The following is a 16,834-nucleotide window of genomic DNA, read 5'->3' as shown; positions in this document are numbered from 1 at the left end:
GGCTGCAAAAGGATGATGATGAAAACAACAGCCAGGTTCTTTGGAAACATAAATATTACTTTTCGTTTCGTTTACTACTTGGTCAAAGGACAGAGCGATAAATACACCGGATTGAGGGGGATAATAATATTAATAATAGCAGCAATAATAATAATAATAATCGCACAAATAATAATAATAATAATAATCAGCTATTAACAGGGGCATCCTTCTGGCGCGATAGTTAACAATAGGGTCGGCGATATGTAGCATAGCGACCCGTTTTTGCATGCGAAGGAAACGGTTTCCTATTCCTAGTACCAATAAGTTTAGTATTAGCTTAGTTTGCGCAATGGAACGAGCCCTTCCTAATGGCCAAACGCAGCCAGTACACGCGCCTGACCATCTGGCCACCGAGTTATGTACAAATTGCTAGGCGCGATCGTTAGTGCCATTCGTTCCCGGTACCGATATCGATGCTTTGCTATGCCTGAGTATACAAACGTATATTTAAATATATTTACCTCCCATACGGTTCATTTAAAGTGCCCACTTTCCCTACCGGCAACACTCTACAGCGCCTATTTACAGAAGCTAACTTTTCGCTAAAAGGTTCCGGGCAAGAAGTGCATTGATTGTGGTTCACGGCGGCTTTCCGCCACCTTTAACTTTCTTTACTTTCGTATTGCTTGTAGGCGATGGGTTAAGTGAATATACAAAAAACGTACCATCATTGGCAGTGCTGCGTTATCGCGTACCTTGTCGACTTTCTTATTACATTCTGAATATCGTCCAGTTCTTTGCTCTACTTCTTATCGCTTCCTTCTTGTACAGTTCCCTCGTTCCGTTTTCTCCTTTCTCGCCGAGCTCTTTCCCTTGTTTCGCTTTTCTCCTTTTTTTCGGCGGCTTTCTTCTGCGCGTCGGATCGCCTTATAGGTCGCGGCTCGGTATGTACATATTGTTTGCTATAAATTTTCGCATGCACACACTTACTCACACTCAGGAACACGTATTGCCGTTGTTGTTTTTGTTTAAAGCCAGCAATGGTTGGTTATCTTCTACAGCCATTTTCACGGTTCTTTTTTTTCTGGCACACACTCGCACACACTCTTACAAACGCACTGCTTCCTGACGGTGGTTATCACAGGACGGTTTCCATGATCCACGGTACAAACTTCGATATTCGCGTGCAGACACCGGGCAGGTTCGCTTCGGCGCACCCGATGCCCCAGGAGATGATGCCGGCCAGAAAGTAGTGGCCGTCCTTACCTTTCACCTGCAAGAAAAGCAGTTCCGGAGAGCAGATCGTAACAATGAGCGTAAGGAGCGTTCGGGTTTATGCTTTCGACAGCGATTTAAGCGCTTGGCGCCTGGTAACACTCACCTGCAGAGGGCCACCGGAGTCGCCCTGGCACGAATCCTGCCCGCCGGTGTCGTGGCCAGCGCAGAGGAAAATGTCCGGAATAAACTCGTGGCGGCCGGCGCGCAGGAACATCGATTTGCACCGGTCGTTGCTCACTATCGGCACGGACACCTAGTGGCGGTGGGAAAAGAGCAAAGAACGAGAAAACGGTGAGTGGGAAATAATGGGCGGCCGAATGGTTTTTCCATGAATAATAAGCAGCCTCCATAATTCATGCAAGGTTGGGTGGGACCGGCTATGATTCATGGAAAGCCGCGCGCACCGAAGCCGGCAGCAGCGACAGCGTGGAGAACCGGGCCACGGGCTAACGAGAAAATGAATGAAGCTACCAACTGTTCCGAACGGCGAAATAAATATTCCTTCACGCGCCCACCGCCGCACCACTCGGAAGCCGGAATTCAACAGGCTTTCCGGTGGGCAGAGGAAGCGCCGGGCATCAGAATGCAATTTCATGGTAAATAAAATATGGTTTTTGATTTAAACGATTGATGGCGGGACAAAATTTATTTCAAGCAAACGGCAGTAATTAGGGTAACTTTGCCACAAATGTTGGATCTTCTGTGACAATCGTAGAATTTTACGCTAACTTCAGTTTGGAATTTTGGTTGGGTTCCTTTGGTTATCGTTTTCCCTTTTAAGGAACATCAAAGGGGTGGCTCTCGCGAAATGACCAAACCTAAACTATTACAGACCATTTAGTTACCAATGAACCGCCGAACCGACCGAAAGCGGTTAGCGGTCAACATGGAGGCGCATGGTGCTTCATCATCTGGCAAATTTGCGAAACGCCCGGTCGGTCGTTAATGGGGGTCGCACAAACCGCAACTAATCTACTTCAGTGTGAATAAATGCTTCACTTTATCATTGCTCTTGGGGTTGCTAAGCTTAAGCATTGTCCGTATTTCGGTGAATATTTGATAAGTGCTATCCCTAAATTGTAAGCATTATCTGGTTCCATGAAGCTGAGCTGAGCTAGCAGACGTTACAAATACATTCTCATGCTGTAAGACGTGAATATAAAGACGTATAAATTAACGAACATATCAAAAGTTTCGTTAATTTGAATGATATTAATATTTTAAAAAGGTAAAATTTATTCTCATTATGTCAAAACAATATCAAATGAATTTTTAAAATCGTAATTTGAACCAAACGAAAGGCTCATATTGTTTGCGTCTTCAAAGTAATTGCATTAAGATTCGACGAGTGGCTTTCGTTTGCAACCAAATTATGCCAGAACATTGTATTGCAAACGAGCACGCCTCTGTTTTCGACTCATTAAATTTAGATCCGATTATCAGATTATGTTCTTAGATCGCATTCCGCAACCGAACCGGATCTCAGATACCATCTGTGGCGCTTAAACCGACTGAGCAAATAAAAATCGGACGGCACACAGAGATATCAAATTAGCAGCACGAGAAAGCAAATAAAGACCCCTGCTAACACCCGTGGGCAAGGGCTAAGCTGAACGGATTATTCAGATCTTCTTCCCGAGCCAGGTGTCGCTTTCGACAGGCCGACAGCCACCCTCGGTCCATCATGATGAAGCTGAACCCGGATCACATCGTATCCATCTCGTGCTCATCAAACCGGTCGCAGGCCGCACGGATTTAATCCGCATCTGCTCCGGCATCCCGACCTAAGGCCCGGCTTCTAGGTGGCCGAATGGCAAAAGTTTTGGCAACCCAACGCAACGTGAGCATCAACCACCTGTCTGTTGCGCGAAAAAGCGAAAGCATCGTGCCAGTCGGCCAAGAGCGGCTGGCTTTGAAAGATGACAAATGGAGGCTCATTTATATGGTGCTGCTGGCGAGGTAGGGCCCCAGCGAGCGCGGAGGCAGATTGAGCTAGAAGGATACCGTTTTACTCACGGACGTCGGAAAAGTTGCATCTTTTCACTCAGACTGGAAGCACTTTCCCCGCCTAGTAGTCGGTTTCTGTGCTCCGTCGTCGAGGGCTCTTAAAAGCCCGAACGGGCCAGCGGTGCTTGTCGAACACGGCGTACAGGGACACTGGCTGACATAATGGAGAACCCACCGGGACGCTCGGGCTCGACAGCATCAAGCTTACATTAACGATTTCACGATACGCGCCGATATCGTTGACGTCAATTTCATCGGGCAGGCATTTCTTTGGTGGCGGAAGAAAAGGTTCCACGAAGATTGATTGCCTTCAGATGGCTGAACAATTAGATGCAAGCCGTCCGACCGGAGACGGAGCCAGATTCGATGCGTTACGAACGGATGTGCTGTATGACGGGCCAGGGCCAGCTTCGGCGAAAGCAGGATAACGAACCAATTTTCCCTACGTTGTTTTTTATTCTTTTCTGCCTGCGTTCAATTGCCCCAAAAAGAACTCGTTGGGACTCGCCTACGGCTGAGTAGTTTGTCATAACCGCAAACACACAAAAGTCGATTGAACAATGGTCGTTCTATTGAATTCGAAGTCAAGGTGCTGACGTGGGTGTGAGCTATGATAGCTTTTGATGGACAGGACAACGAGGCCTGGCAGTTCTCGGTGGCGGATGCGAAATGAGATATAAATTAAATAATGTACTAATCAAAGTCAGACGCTTTGTTCCGCGGTGGAAAATGGAGGGAAAATTTCCAATTACGCCGAAATGATTCCGTGTTTTGTGAGGTCCCAGTGGCCCCGTGTACGGATAGTTAGGCACCTGCGTTCCGTTGGTGGTTTCGCTGTTAATGGTTTTTCTGCGCTGCTGTTCTGAGAACGAAGCCATCACCATTTCAGCGACCGGAACAATTTTCGTTTTTGAGGAATATGATTTCCCAAATCCCAACGGCCCGAATCGACCGCAATTCTTCGGAACACGTCGAATGAAATGAATCGCTTTTTTCATTATCATTACCACCCAGTGCAACATAATGCTGGGGTATAACGTGCCATTACGAGAGGCTGTCAATTCGGCCCGTGGGATTTATGCGGCACCTCTAGAAACACAGAACTTCGATAAAAAAAGAAACGCGTTGGTGGGGTGTATTATTTCAATATTGGTAGCCGCAACACCCCCGAGGGTCTTTTTAGGAAGACGATCAACTTGACTTTTCAACTCCTGCCGCGTTGGGTTTTGTGTTCTACCGAAATTTACTTTTGTTTTGCGCTTACGTTAGCGTTCGTGTGATGTAGCTCCCAATCTTGGGCCTAGGGAAACGAATCGTATTCTAGAGAAAACAACTCTTAAAATGGTACGGTTTCCGATCGATGTTGCGAACAGTGGATACGTTATAAAGTAGGATCGAAAATTGAAACGTTAGGTTTCTTGCAAGTCTGATCAGAGAAGTGACGTCATGTATAAAATTAGCTTAGTAAGAGCTTCATCCTTCTCCGATTTTGAATCGCATGTTTGAAACTTTAAAACCGATTTACTACAGTAGTTCAGAGTTAGTAAAAGGTGTAATAAAAAAAGCAAATTAAACAAAAAGTAAGGGATACAAATGAAAAATAAAAGAATAATAAACAACAAATATTTTCATATGTTCTGAATTGGGAAATTGTTTTAACATAGGAAAAAAGAAAGTAAAGAAAGATTTATTGTACTAAAGAGTAACAAAAAGATATAAATGTATTTCTTTAAAGAATAATAAATCCTTCTTTTCCAAAAACTAGCATTTTGACTCAGCGTTCAAATTCAAGCCACACTCGGAAAGCGATACCATTTTGTCCTGCCAGTCCGTCTTGCCATCCGGTTGATCCGGTGATGCTTGTGGAAAATGATGCTTTCTGTTGGTTCACAAAAATCAATAAGCGCACAACTGTGTTGCATTCGCACACGCAGACGGTGCGCACACAGAGAAAGAAAATAACATCAGCCAATAAGTAGCTCAAGTCACACATCCTTCTTCTGGCTTCTGACTCCCGCTGGCTTTCTGCCGGCCCGCTCAATCCCATTCACACGTCGTAGTAACATTTGTGCCCTCGGGAGCTTACGGACCAATCCCGGATTCTGTTATTCTTTCGCCACCGAACACCACCGCGGATGCATCCTCGCCGCTGTCGATAGGAATTTGGTGAGATTTGGTGGAGCCTTCGTCGAACTTTCCTGACCGCAAGAAAAATGTCCACTTCCTGATGTGACTACACGACACAGCGAGGCCCTCGAACGCGTTGGTGTGATGTCTATTTGAAAAATATTTTCGATTTCGCTCCCGTCGTCCCGGTGTCGTGGCCCGCAGGGCATCCGAACCAGGATATAAGCCGCCTCTGTGTGTGGCACGACATCGGTAACGAGTTTAGTGTGTGGGAAAATTGCGGAAAATCACGGACGCAAGAAGAAGGCATCGGCAAAGATGGAAGATAAATAGGACGAAAAATTCATACCACCCCACGTCGATAGCCGCCAGTCGAGCGGGAAAATCCCGAGCCCCGTGGGCGACCGGGGAGATGCAAACATTTTTCCAATCCACTTGCGGTTTGCAGCGTGACGTCGCGATGTGACGATGTTCTTCGGCGCTCAATCGATTCGCCGTGCACGTGATAATATCTGTTTCAGCGCCCGGTTTGTGCGGTTTTTGAGGCACTTTTAAGTCCTCGTTTGACAAGTTCCACCATCTCGGACCCTGCTCTGTACCTGCCCTACGGCAACTAGGAGTCGTATTCCGGCGTTTACATGAAAAGCGCTCACGTCCTACGTCAACTTGCTGCGGTTTACTTTCGTTTCATATCCGATATATTTATAGTTATGACGTGACAAACCCGCCACCAAGTTGACTTCCTCTTTGCGGCTTTCAGTGCCATTCAAAGAACTTCTCCCAAATAGCCTTTCATCAGGTACGGGGCCGCTCTGCAGTCGCGATCCGAGGCAAATGCGGAATAAACTCGAATCGGTTCCACGTCGATGATGGCGGCGAGCAGAGATAAACTCCATCGCCAAGCTCCCGCGCATCGTCACTTCACTTTTATCGTCATAATTCTTCGCGTTCGCTATCAGCCGCGCCGCTGGAATGGCGGCACTTATCGGATAAACGTGACGAAGCAAACCATTAAATAAAGGCACATAAATGCCTTATCCCTAACGACATCTTGGGCTGCGATCAGAAAAGGCAGGACAATTTCCGGTTGGAGCGATGCGGCGCCAGTGCCAGTGGCGCATCCCCGGCGCAGAAGTTTCTGCCATCCATTTTAACGCCCTAGCGTCTTCGCGAGTCCCAACTTAATTTATGAATAAATCTATTATTCGCTCTAATTATCGTACCGCACCGTGCGCATTACCGTGGCCGGGACTTAACCGAGGCGAAACATCGCTTATCTCGTTCGCATGTCGTCCACCCGGAGAAGGGAGCAGAAGACTCTGTCATAAAACAGGGCCCGATACTCGCCCGCTACGCTAGTGGGTGCTTTAAAATGTTGGCCTCCGTCACACGCGACGACCATCGCCAAGATGGTAATCCTCCTGGATTATGGTTTTCCTCGGTTTCGCCCCATTCGCCGCCATTCGACAGTTCATTTCCACGCGACCTTTCGCGGATAGGTAGAGGGAGCTAACTCCAGAGAAGGGCCAGAAAAAAAACCCGAATGCCGAGCAGAAACCGCAATCAGAGAGACATTGGACCGCCGTTAATGGCCCATCACCGCCGTCGTGGCCGTTTGCAGTGTTTTATTGAAGCAGAAACCCGGTCAGCAAAGCAAAGGGACGCAAAGTGTTGACAGGTTGGAAATTGTCGTGGCTTCGTCGGTGGAAAATTTTCGGTTGCAAAAGAAAAAACGACGGCATTGAAATCAGTGCGCTCAATAATCCCCTTCAGCGAGACACGGCCGAGGCCTTTTATCGATTGTCACTGTTGTTTTTTTGTTGTTTTTTTACTTATCTCGCTACATTAAACGATGCCGGAAGCCCCTTTATGGCACGGAAATCAATAAAGTTTTGTTCCTTCTTCAATTTTTTCAACTTTCAACTGTCTTTTAATTACTTTGCCTCCCATCGGTGGGGTAATAACATTTGTTTAACATTAGCACCAACAGCCGACATAACTTCACGCAAAAGGCACCGAAGTACTTCAAACAAACTTAAATATTCAGGCCACAGACCATTCTACCTTTTTTGCGCTCGCGTCATTGTCGACAGGATGATGATGATGATGGTGATGAAGCCACACGAGAAAAGTTTTCCGGTGCTTTTGTCGGTGCTCATTGTGCTCGATTAACTCCTTCATATCGCCGAAGACAAATGACTTGCGCCGTGAGGTCATGAATTTTCGCGCCTTACATTTTCCACATATTTCCAGAGCCAGCACAAAGAAGGTCAAAGAAAACGGTTGGTCGGTCGGTCGGTGAAGCAATAGAACTTTTGTCTTCTGCACCGTCATTCCGGTGCCGGGTGAGCGTTTGGTGGTCGCCGAGCCGACGAGCTTTCTGCCACTAATTGAGAAAAACAATTTATTTATTCGCATTGAAAGGCGACCCCAACGGGCGACGATGGATATGCAGCCGGCGATGAGTTCTTTCCAACTTTTTCCTTTGCATTCTACCTCGAACCATGACCCTCGCGTTTGTTCTTAAACCATAAAACGTAAGCGATCTATCTTTCTCTCGCCCTCTCCCTCTTTCTCTCTCGGACTCGGTTCGGTTCACCGGAAATGTGGTAGAGAGAAAGGATAGATTGCAATGCATTCCCGGTCCCACTCAGGAATGTTTTACACAGGAGCCAAAGATGAAAAGACGTTCTCGAAATGATTTTCTCAACTCATTCCTTCGCCGGCCGATCGTCGGCTGCCGATAGCACCACCGACGGCAGCATCGCGACCATCAGGCCATCGCCTTTTACAAGACGCTGGAAGGAAAATGGGACAACGAAGGCGCCTAGCGTTGCTTCGCTGCCAACTACGGAATGCCTTTCGAGCGCCATATCTCAAACTCGCCCCGAGGACCCCGGTGGCTGCTGCAGGAATCCTAACTCCATTCTTTTGCGGCAACCCTGGTGGGTGCCGGTTCTTGCCAAATGCTCGCGAACGCAGCCCGATCGCCGCGGGAAGAACTAAAGTATGCACGGTGGAATGTAGAGGCAAATGGCAAAGTCTTCGGATCGCCGCAAATGCGTCGTACGCCGAGCAGCGTGGACTTTGTAGGTATCATTTTTAAATTGTTCCTCTTGCATCCACAATCGACTGAGCCGTTTAAGGCCGCGGTCGGCGAAGCTCTGCACTAGAAGGATCACAACCTTTCACCGTTACGTGACGTGCACTTTCTCTTGATGTCCTTTTAAAGGAAGAAACTTAGTGAAAGAGTCTGAATGGGTGGTTGTTTGAACCAACTCATATACGAAGAAAAATGATAACACCTTTTAAAATGTTCAAACAAGACTTGTAAGTTCCCTGAACTACTTCTTACGGATTATAGCAAATCAATTCTACTTCTACTAGAATGATAGGACTCAACCAGACGGTGCTCAGGGCTAAAGCAAAATAAATAGGATGAGATTCATTTTTTAATAGTTTAGCGAAGAAGCTGGATCCAAGTTCTCTTCGAATCCTTCGTTTCATTAAAGAACCGTTCCTCCTTGAGGTAGAACTCATCGGGCGCTTATCACTGCTCGATTACCTACACTCATGATGCCGGGATCTGTTTCACCGGAATGTGCACGGAGCGCTGCACTTTTACCCGATTTACCGATTCTTCTTTCCGCGAAACTAATCAATTAACACCACTTCACGAGATTTACGGAAGTTGCTCTCCGACACGACGCCCCACCAGCTCCGCCACCACCAACAGCTCCCTCGCACATTCCCCACGTAGCCGCGCGGGAGAAAGTTGAAAGTTATTTCAAAAGTTCCGCGAGTGCCAAAGAAAATAACTCGCCGCAGTGAGAAAAGACTTCTGGGGGGGGGGGGCGGGAAACTCGTTTTCTTGCCACTTTCCATCAGGGCGCCGCGGGCCATTTAGGGGTTTTTCGGCCAAAGCAAAGCACGTTGCAATCCATCGTCGTCTCACCGACGAAAGCCGGCTTTGCCGAGGCCAGAACAGTTCCAGAACAATGATTCAGCCAGGCAAATGGGTTAAATGGAAGAGAACCGTTTCAGACCGCCGTCTCTCTTTCTCTTTCCATCAAATGGTTAATCCGTGGGGTACGCCAGCAACGCAATCACGATCGCCGGAAGCCCTTTTCAAAGTAGAAGAAAAAACAGGTTTTAAAACCCCGAACTAATGGCCGTCGGGAAACTCAACAGTCCGCGGCGAACGGAGAAAACAGGACAAAATCTCCAAAGAAAAACAAAAACACGGAGAGAGAGTTTGGGCACGAAACGGATAAAGCCCGGTTCTGTCAATTTCATCAAACACCAATCGGACCATTTTTAGTCTGAGAGTACTTTAAGAAGCTTGGAGTCTGAACAAAATGTTACTAGCTCTAGTATTGTTCAATATTTATTTCTGTTGGCCAACATCCTTCTTTGTTTTTGCTGTATGTTATTTTGTCACAATAAATCTCTACTGCACAGTTTAAAGCGATCGCAAACAAACAATTGAACCAATAGAACCGGTTTAATGTAGTTTGTTTCTCCTTTGGGAGCAGCTCGACTAAAAAGTTGTGCACTCGAAACTCCGACCAAGTATCGTAAATATTCAATCATCTTCTTCAGTTGCACAACTTCACCAACAAACTCACCGGGCGACGTGCCCCGCAATGTTGTGTTCGAAGCGAACTAACAAAACGAAAAACTTTCGACGGTTGACGTTCCATTTTACCACTGGCTTGGCTTTTCGTTTTCCGTCCAGCCATCGTTTGGGAGCGAATGGAGGAGCGAAAAAAAAAACAAGGAATCACGGACCGGACCAGGCTTCACGAATTTTGCACCGCACTCCTTTTCCGTGGCACAAGAATCAATAGCCTGGTGTGTGCGCCCGGCGAGAGTGTTCGACGGCCGGCGCTGGTGTCCTTTTTCTTGATTTAGGTCAAACAGCTATTGGATCACGTTTAGCAAACATCTCCAATTGCCGAGCGCCGAGTTCCGTGGCCACCGGGCCCGGGGAGAGACGCGCAACATCAATTCGTCCTCCGGATGGCCAGCATCCTTTCGGAGGCATCGTTTACATCCCCGTGGCCCGGCATGCGCCCGCTGCTGCTTAACTTCTTCGGCAGGAGGCGAAGCAGCCCTTTGCTGCAGACCCTGGGTTCACCTGCCACATCCGAGGAAGTTCGCCACCGAACGAGAGCAAACGCCACGCTAACTTTGCTTGATTCGTGTTCGAGATAAGCACAAATCACGGCTTTGCCAAAGTTACTTTCTTTGCCGCGCGTTCCGTTTCTTAGACACTCGGCTTGGGTCTCGGTTCGCAATCAGTGGCCGCTGCCAAGTGGCACGATGGCCTGGCCCGGTCGAAATCATACACGGAGTTGGAAATCGAATCCATTCCCGACAGCGTAACGAACCGAAATGGGGACCGGCCAAGCCGGGGTTATTTCATCACCGACTCAATTTCTGCCCCGACGTGATGATGTTATCGTGTCGGAACCGATGGAGGTGCTTTAATACATACAAACGAGGAGGACAGCGAGCTTTCAACAGCCAAAGGTTCCGGAAGGAGCAAAAATTCGTACGAAAAATTCGAAACATGATGCGAAACCCGGAAAAGGAAGGAAGGTAACGCACAAAAGTTAGGCATTCTCCGCTCGTACGAGTTTAATTAATTCCTACGGGCGGTGCGGGCATTTGTTGGGTTGTGGGTGGAACTTCGAAACTCTGGAACCTTTACTTTTGCTCCCAAGCGGGAGAATAGGTGAGATACGTCTGCAAAGAATACGCGTCTGTCAATTCGTTCAACGCATGAACAAACAATGTGCATAAAAACACACAAGAAATAAAGAAAAATGTATAAACATAAAGATACATAATAGATAAATTGGTTTAAGGACACTTGCACTACAATGAAACCAGTTAAAAAGTTCACAAGACTTACGTCTTACCAATTATAATAGACCAACGAAGAAAGAAACGTAGCAAGACTCCCGTCATAGCATCATATATCAAACTGTCAAAGAAATAATTGGGCCCTCGTCGGGAACCAAGGGACCGAAAATCGGGGATAAGAAAACACTCGGAAAAACAAGTGGCTTCTTCGTTGTCGTGTAACTCTTATCATGTCCTTTTTCAGGGATGTCAAATCAGCCGGTCAAACGAGTAAAACCATAAAACGACTTCAATTCGTAGTCTCATAAATGCTAAATGAGTGTGCGCCTTACGTAAAATATAATAACTTCATTTTGCTTTAGTAACTTTTTCTCATTGTCACTTTTTGGTGAGGTTATGCTCCCCCTTTTCTATGTGACCTTGGCTTTGGCATCCTCCATAAAATGCGTTGGCCATTAGTCCTGTAGCCTTTATTGTGCAACGTGCATCCTTTTGTGGTGCATTTTTATTTTGCTTCCTTTGCGTTACAGTTAATTAAAACTCGCCACACCTTCACCGGGTCAACAACTCCCGGAAAGCAAGCAAACGGCAACTCCAAAGTAAAGGCGACTCGAAAAGTAAATGAGAAAACGGTCCATAATTAAGATACCGCCGGGTGCCGTACTTTAAACCGCAACCGAACAAAGGAATGTGCGGGAAGACCGTTTCATTCCTTCGACAGACCGGCTTCGTGTGGGCTTCCTCCGGAGGTCCTTGCACGTGCAATACCGTTAGTCGGTGCCCCACGCCCGGTGGAGGTTGCTGCTCTGTAGCTCTGGAATTGAGTGGAGCCTTTTGCGCGATGGAATCCACGGACGCCGTGTCTTTGCAGCGCTCCATTGGTCTTCCCACTTGACACACATTCGAGCGTTATGGGGAAGGTAGTGAACATCGAGTGGTTTCGGTGGCTAATGTATCACTTTCAAGAAAGAATCTTTCATTCTACGTGAGCCGTTCGCCAATTAGCCCTCGTCGAGAAAGGGTGGTGACCCTAGGGGATATTTAAGTATTAAGTCCAAACTCTGGTACGTCACATGTCATGCCATGTCATATGCCATATAAAGAGTAGAAAAGGACCGTATGCCGTCTAAACCGCTTACGGCCAATCTAGGGCAACCGAGAGAGAACTTTTGTCAGCGAATTTGGTGACCTGCGATAAAGCTGGAACACCCGGCGAACTCACCGTGACCGTGGTGGTCCAGTATGCATGTGGCATACCAGAACGCCACAGTGCACAGTCGTGGTCCATTAGGCTCACTCAATTTGCTTCATCACTGACCCTTCCGGGGCTCGGCATTATTTCGCAATTCTGCAATTACGGATTGTTCCGCAAACCCACAAAGGCCACAATGCAATTCAATAACAAAATTTTAGGCTCCCTCCGCCGAAAGCGGACCGGACCGACCTACCTCCTGCAGGACGGACGGCAGTGTGCCGCCTTCGCTGAGCCGTCCCCAGCCGGTGACGGTGGCGTTCTCACCGATCAGCAGGTCGTCCGTCGCCGGCAGACAGATGGGGCTGATGTGGGGCGCAAAGACGAGCGGCTGCTCCAGCTTCACGAGCGCCAGGTCGAACTCGTACGTGAAGAAGTTGTACTTCGGATGGACCACCTTCCGGGCGACGCCCCGCTCGATGTACGGTAGCTGCTCCTGGACGTGCGAGAAATCGTACTCGCCGACCCGTATCCGAATCTGTGACGTTAGCAGGCTGCAGCCCAAGTCGACAAGTGGCCCGAGGAAAAAGGAACCGAAACGAACCATAATTAGTAAACACGAACGGAGGCTGCCCACGGCCCACGGGGGTTGCTTACTCGTCGACACAGTGGCCCGCCGTCGCGATCCAGTTATCGTTTATGACAGCTCCGCCGCACCGGTGGGTGCTCGAGAAGCCGAAAAAAGACGTCCGCCGGACCGACACCTGCCATGGCCAGCGCCCGAACGGCGCATTCTTGCCGCCGACTATTCGCGTCTCCGGCCGACCCATCGTCTGCACACCGCAGTCTGTAATAAGAGTGACGTTAGTTAATCGGAACCCGACGGACGGACGAACCATTTCCCCCTTACCAGCGTTTCTTGCCGCGGAAATCGTTGACCGGCCCGGGGCCGTCGTGTAGGACGAAATGGACGGCGATACTTCGTCGACGTCAATCACAGATGGGTCGGACACCGCGCCGGGCGTGCGACTTGTTGAGCTGCTCGAACCGGAAGTCGTGGAGCTCGCCGTCGTAGTCGTGCTGGTGGTGGTGCTCGTGGTGGTCGTGGTGCTGGAAGAGGTTGTTGTTGTTGTGGTGGTGGGCCTCGGGGTGGTCGTCGTCGTCGTAGTGCTGGTGCTTTGCTTTGTCGGTTTGGCCTAAAATGGAATTGAAGATGAACCTATTTCTATGCACATTTGTCTGCGGATATCCAATTTGATTAGTCGCTATGCTAATAGACACGTTCCTAACTATTGAGAACAATTCAAGGATATTGTTAAGCTAATATTAAACCGTATTTACTATTTGTTTCAACATATTAAATAATACAAACAATAAAACGAACGCTAAGATTAGTTGGTGTATAACTTGAAGTAAGTGAACAAACAAATAAAATGAATGAATAGTAAAATCGATCGATTATGTTCGATGTTCGATCATACGAACTGATGCCTAACAAACATTAAAATTGATTATTTGAATTTGCCAAATGTTTAGTGGTTGGAAAAATGTGTCTAGGTTTCCACAAACTCATGTGAAGTCCCTATCGCGAGACCAGCGAGTGTCTCGAATACAAAGTGTCCTGTCGCACGTAATTAGCCTCCGATACGCACCGATGGTTTTGGTTTCAGTGCGGTGCTTTGAATGTTGTTCGTGATGGACAGGATCGGTTTCTTGGACGGTTTGTTTGGCTTGGGCGGCTTCGTCCGTGTGATGAAGCTTGGCTCCGTCGTCGCCTGCCAGTGGGTGGTGAAGATCCCTGCGAAGAGTGCAAACACTAATGAGTTTGAACACATACAGACGCCAGGCGCGCGCCGCAAAATGAGCCGCCACTTACCGGTTGCGACACTGGCCGCCATCTCCTGGTCCGGGACTGTGGCTCCCGCTGCTGCCACTGACTGCTGCTGCACCAGCGTCGATAAGGTAGAATGTTTATTTACAGTGCCTTCTGTTGGCTTTTGACTAAATTGATTGCTGCCGGTGACGAAAGCGCCACCACTACTAACGCTACTGGAACTACTAAGGCCGCCACTGCTGCTCGGTTTGTGGTGGTGATACGTGTGCTGATGTTGGTGGGGATACGACTGCTGGTGGTGGTGGTTGTGCGACGGTCGTATCACCAGCGTCCCACTTCCGTTTGGTCGGTAGATGGTCGTATAGCCGTTACTACTAACGAATGTACTGTTTCGGGACACCGGACCACATTAACCATGGAACGAAGAGGGGGAAATAAGCGGGGCGAACAGGTTAGTCGTGTCGAAGGTCACCCGATGCCGATGGGGCCGCATGGTCATTCATCTTACCTTGGCTTCGGTGGTTTATACTTGCCGCCGCCGGCGCTGGGCGCCGAGGGCTTCGGCCGGTAGGTCAGCATCTGCTGGTAGTTCTGAGGTATCACATTTTCGGTCAGATTGTGCGAGCAGCAGGACCCGAACATGAACTGGTCCATGCACATGCCCACGTGCTGGCCCTCGGATTTGATGCATTCCCAGACGAACATGCACGTGCCCTCGTTGCCGTTCACCGAGCAGGGCTTCGGATTGATCTTGTAGTTGTGACTAGAACCCGAGGCCGCCGCCGCCAGCCCTGCCACCGGTACCGTGTACTGCTCAGCGATCCAACAGCAGACCGTTAACAGTAGAATCGATGCCTTCCATCGACTCCACATGGTGGAGATTTTTAGATCTGCAAAGAGAAACCGGAGGGGGCTCAGTTTGGTGATCACGGTCCGCGCATTGATCAACATTCGAAACGCGCTCGAGACGCTGAACAAACATTTTCTCCCACTTGTCGCCATGTCGAGTCAACAAGTTGCGTAACGTGGCCTGTTTTCCACCCGATTTGTGTCCCTTTCCCGGATGCGATGACCCCAAGCCCGAAATAGAACAAACGGCGCATGAATATTTAAAATTTGTTTACCGGAAAGCGGCCCTTTCAGCTAATAAATGTGAGGGATTCTGAAAATTTCTGCAAAAGAAAACTGTTTTCAAAGGACAACAAGTGTCTGCGTTGTGACTAAGTGACACAATCAACTAATCGTAGATTTTTAAGCCGTAAATACACCAAATTAAAAACATTCGCCAGTTGCCAAATCTATGAAGGGTGCCAAGTATGTGATGGGTCGCATCCGCATCTTGGCAGTGCATTTTTGAATGACCCGTTTGGCTGGTTATTAGTAGAATTCTATTTTTACCCATATGCCCCTAAGTCGTGACTAAGGGAGTGTTTTCGAAAGTATAAAGTGGATTCTGTACATTGAATCATCACTGTGGGTGAGACTTGGGTCTATTACTATGATCCTGAATCAAAACAAGTGCCTAAAGAGTAATGGGAACCTGGTTCTTCGGTTTCGAAACAAGTTCGTCTAGAAATTGCCCAAAAAAGATTTGGCAACAGTTTTGTGGGATGCGAATGAAATTTTTTTAGCGGACTTGCAAACTGGTAAAATAATAAATTTTGATTATTTATGAAACATTTTGGACCTACGGAATGTGGAAATTCGTGAAAAAAGACCCGGTTTAAAGAAGAAAAACATTCTGTTTCATCAGGGCCATGAACCCTGTCACAAGAGCATTTTAAAAATGACAAAAAATCATTAATTAAAGTTAAAATTGTTGGAGTATAAGCCGCATTCACTAAATTTGGCCTCTGACAACTTCCATCTGTTTTCAGACCAAAAAATGTCATGCGCGAAAGCGTTTTTTTTTTCAAATGATGAAGGCATAACAGTTGCGGAAGCGTATTTTGAAGCCCTTTCAGATTATCATTCTGGTTTTTTGGCAACATTACCTTGTTTGGACATCAGGTAAATGATTTCAGGTCGAAAAAAAATATTTCGGTTTGCAACCCATCTTTGAAAGGTTTATACCATGTCAACGTTTGTGCCTGAAAATGACGTTTCGCTGGGATTATTATTTTTCTGCTGCCTCTTGAAGAAAACTGCTTCGGAACCGCACCAAAGGCTTGTCGGGACTTGTTTATAGAAGATCACAGTGCTTTCAGAGGTTTGAAAAAAATTGAAAATAGCGATTTTGGCTTAACAAAGAAAGAGCATCGGAGGACGCCCAAAAAGGACTTTCTGTTGTCACCAGAAAGTGGTGACAAGCTCCTAAGCCCTGATGAAAACTTTAATTCGGATCGCTACTGACAACAAATGATCCATTTGATCGAGAAACGACCAAAATGCCGTTTTTAGTAGTCCCGAATGGAGGCGCCTGGTGCTCCATGGCCTGAGTACTCCATGGCCTGGTGCAAAACTGGTTTGGGATACATTACAATACCTTTCATCTCATCTCATCTCAACAGATATCAATTGCAGATTAATAAATTGCAGAAATT

General features: G+C 47.5%; 1 protein-coding gene across 1 annotated transcript; it reads right to left on the bottom strand.

The window, feature by feature from the left end:
• Window positions 1-1,120: 1,120 nt before the first annotated feature.
• LOC131207315 (serine proteinase stubble) lies at window positions 1,121-15,293 on the bottom strand. The gene is made up of 9 exons (XM_058199927.1): window positions 15,284-15,293; window positions 14,800-15,181; window positions 14,334-14,677; window positions 14,110-14,255; window positions 13,368-13,653; window positions 13,115-13,304; window positions 12,714-13,011; window positions 1,364-1,513; window positions 1,121-1,255 (listed from the first exon to the last, which is right to left on the bottom strand). The coding sequence occupies exons 1-9, from the start codon at window positions 15,291-15,293 to the stop codon at window positions 1,121-1,123; spliced, it is 1,941 nt and encodes a 646-aa protein (XP_058055910.1).
• Between the last annotated feature and the right edge of the window lie 1,541 nt (window positions 15,294-16,834).

The sequence above is a fragment of the Anopheles bellator genome, chromosome 2 (genome assembly GCF_943735745.2).
Source record: "Anopheles bellator chromosome 2, idAnoBellAS_SP24_06.2, whole genome shotgun sequence".
In the NCBI taxonomy this organism is placed as follows: Eukaryota; Metazoa; Arthropoda; class Insecta; order Diptera; family Culicidae; genus Anopheles; species Anopheles bellator.
This window is presented reverse-complemented; position numbering and strand designations above follow the sequence as displayed.

Bases quoted from the DNA above. Each gene is read 5' to 3' on its own strand.
- LOC131207315 (XM_058199927.1), bottom strand. The intron at 14,678-14,799 runs GTAAGATGAATG...GTCCCGAAACAG, and splicing joins TATAAACCACCGAAGCCAAG to TACATTCGTTAGTAGTAACG. The intron at 1,514-12,713 runs GTAGGTCGGTCC...CACCGCCACTAG, and splicing joins TGCCGTCCGTCCTGCAGGAG to GTGTCCGTGCCGATAGTGAG.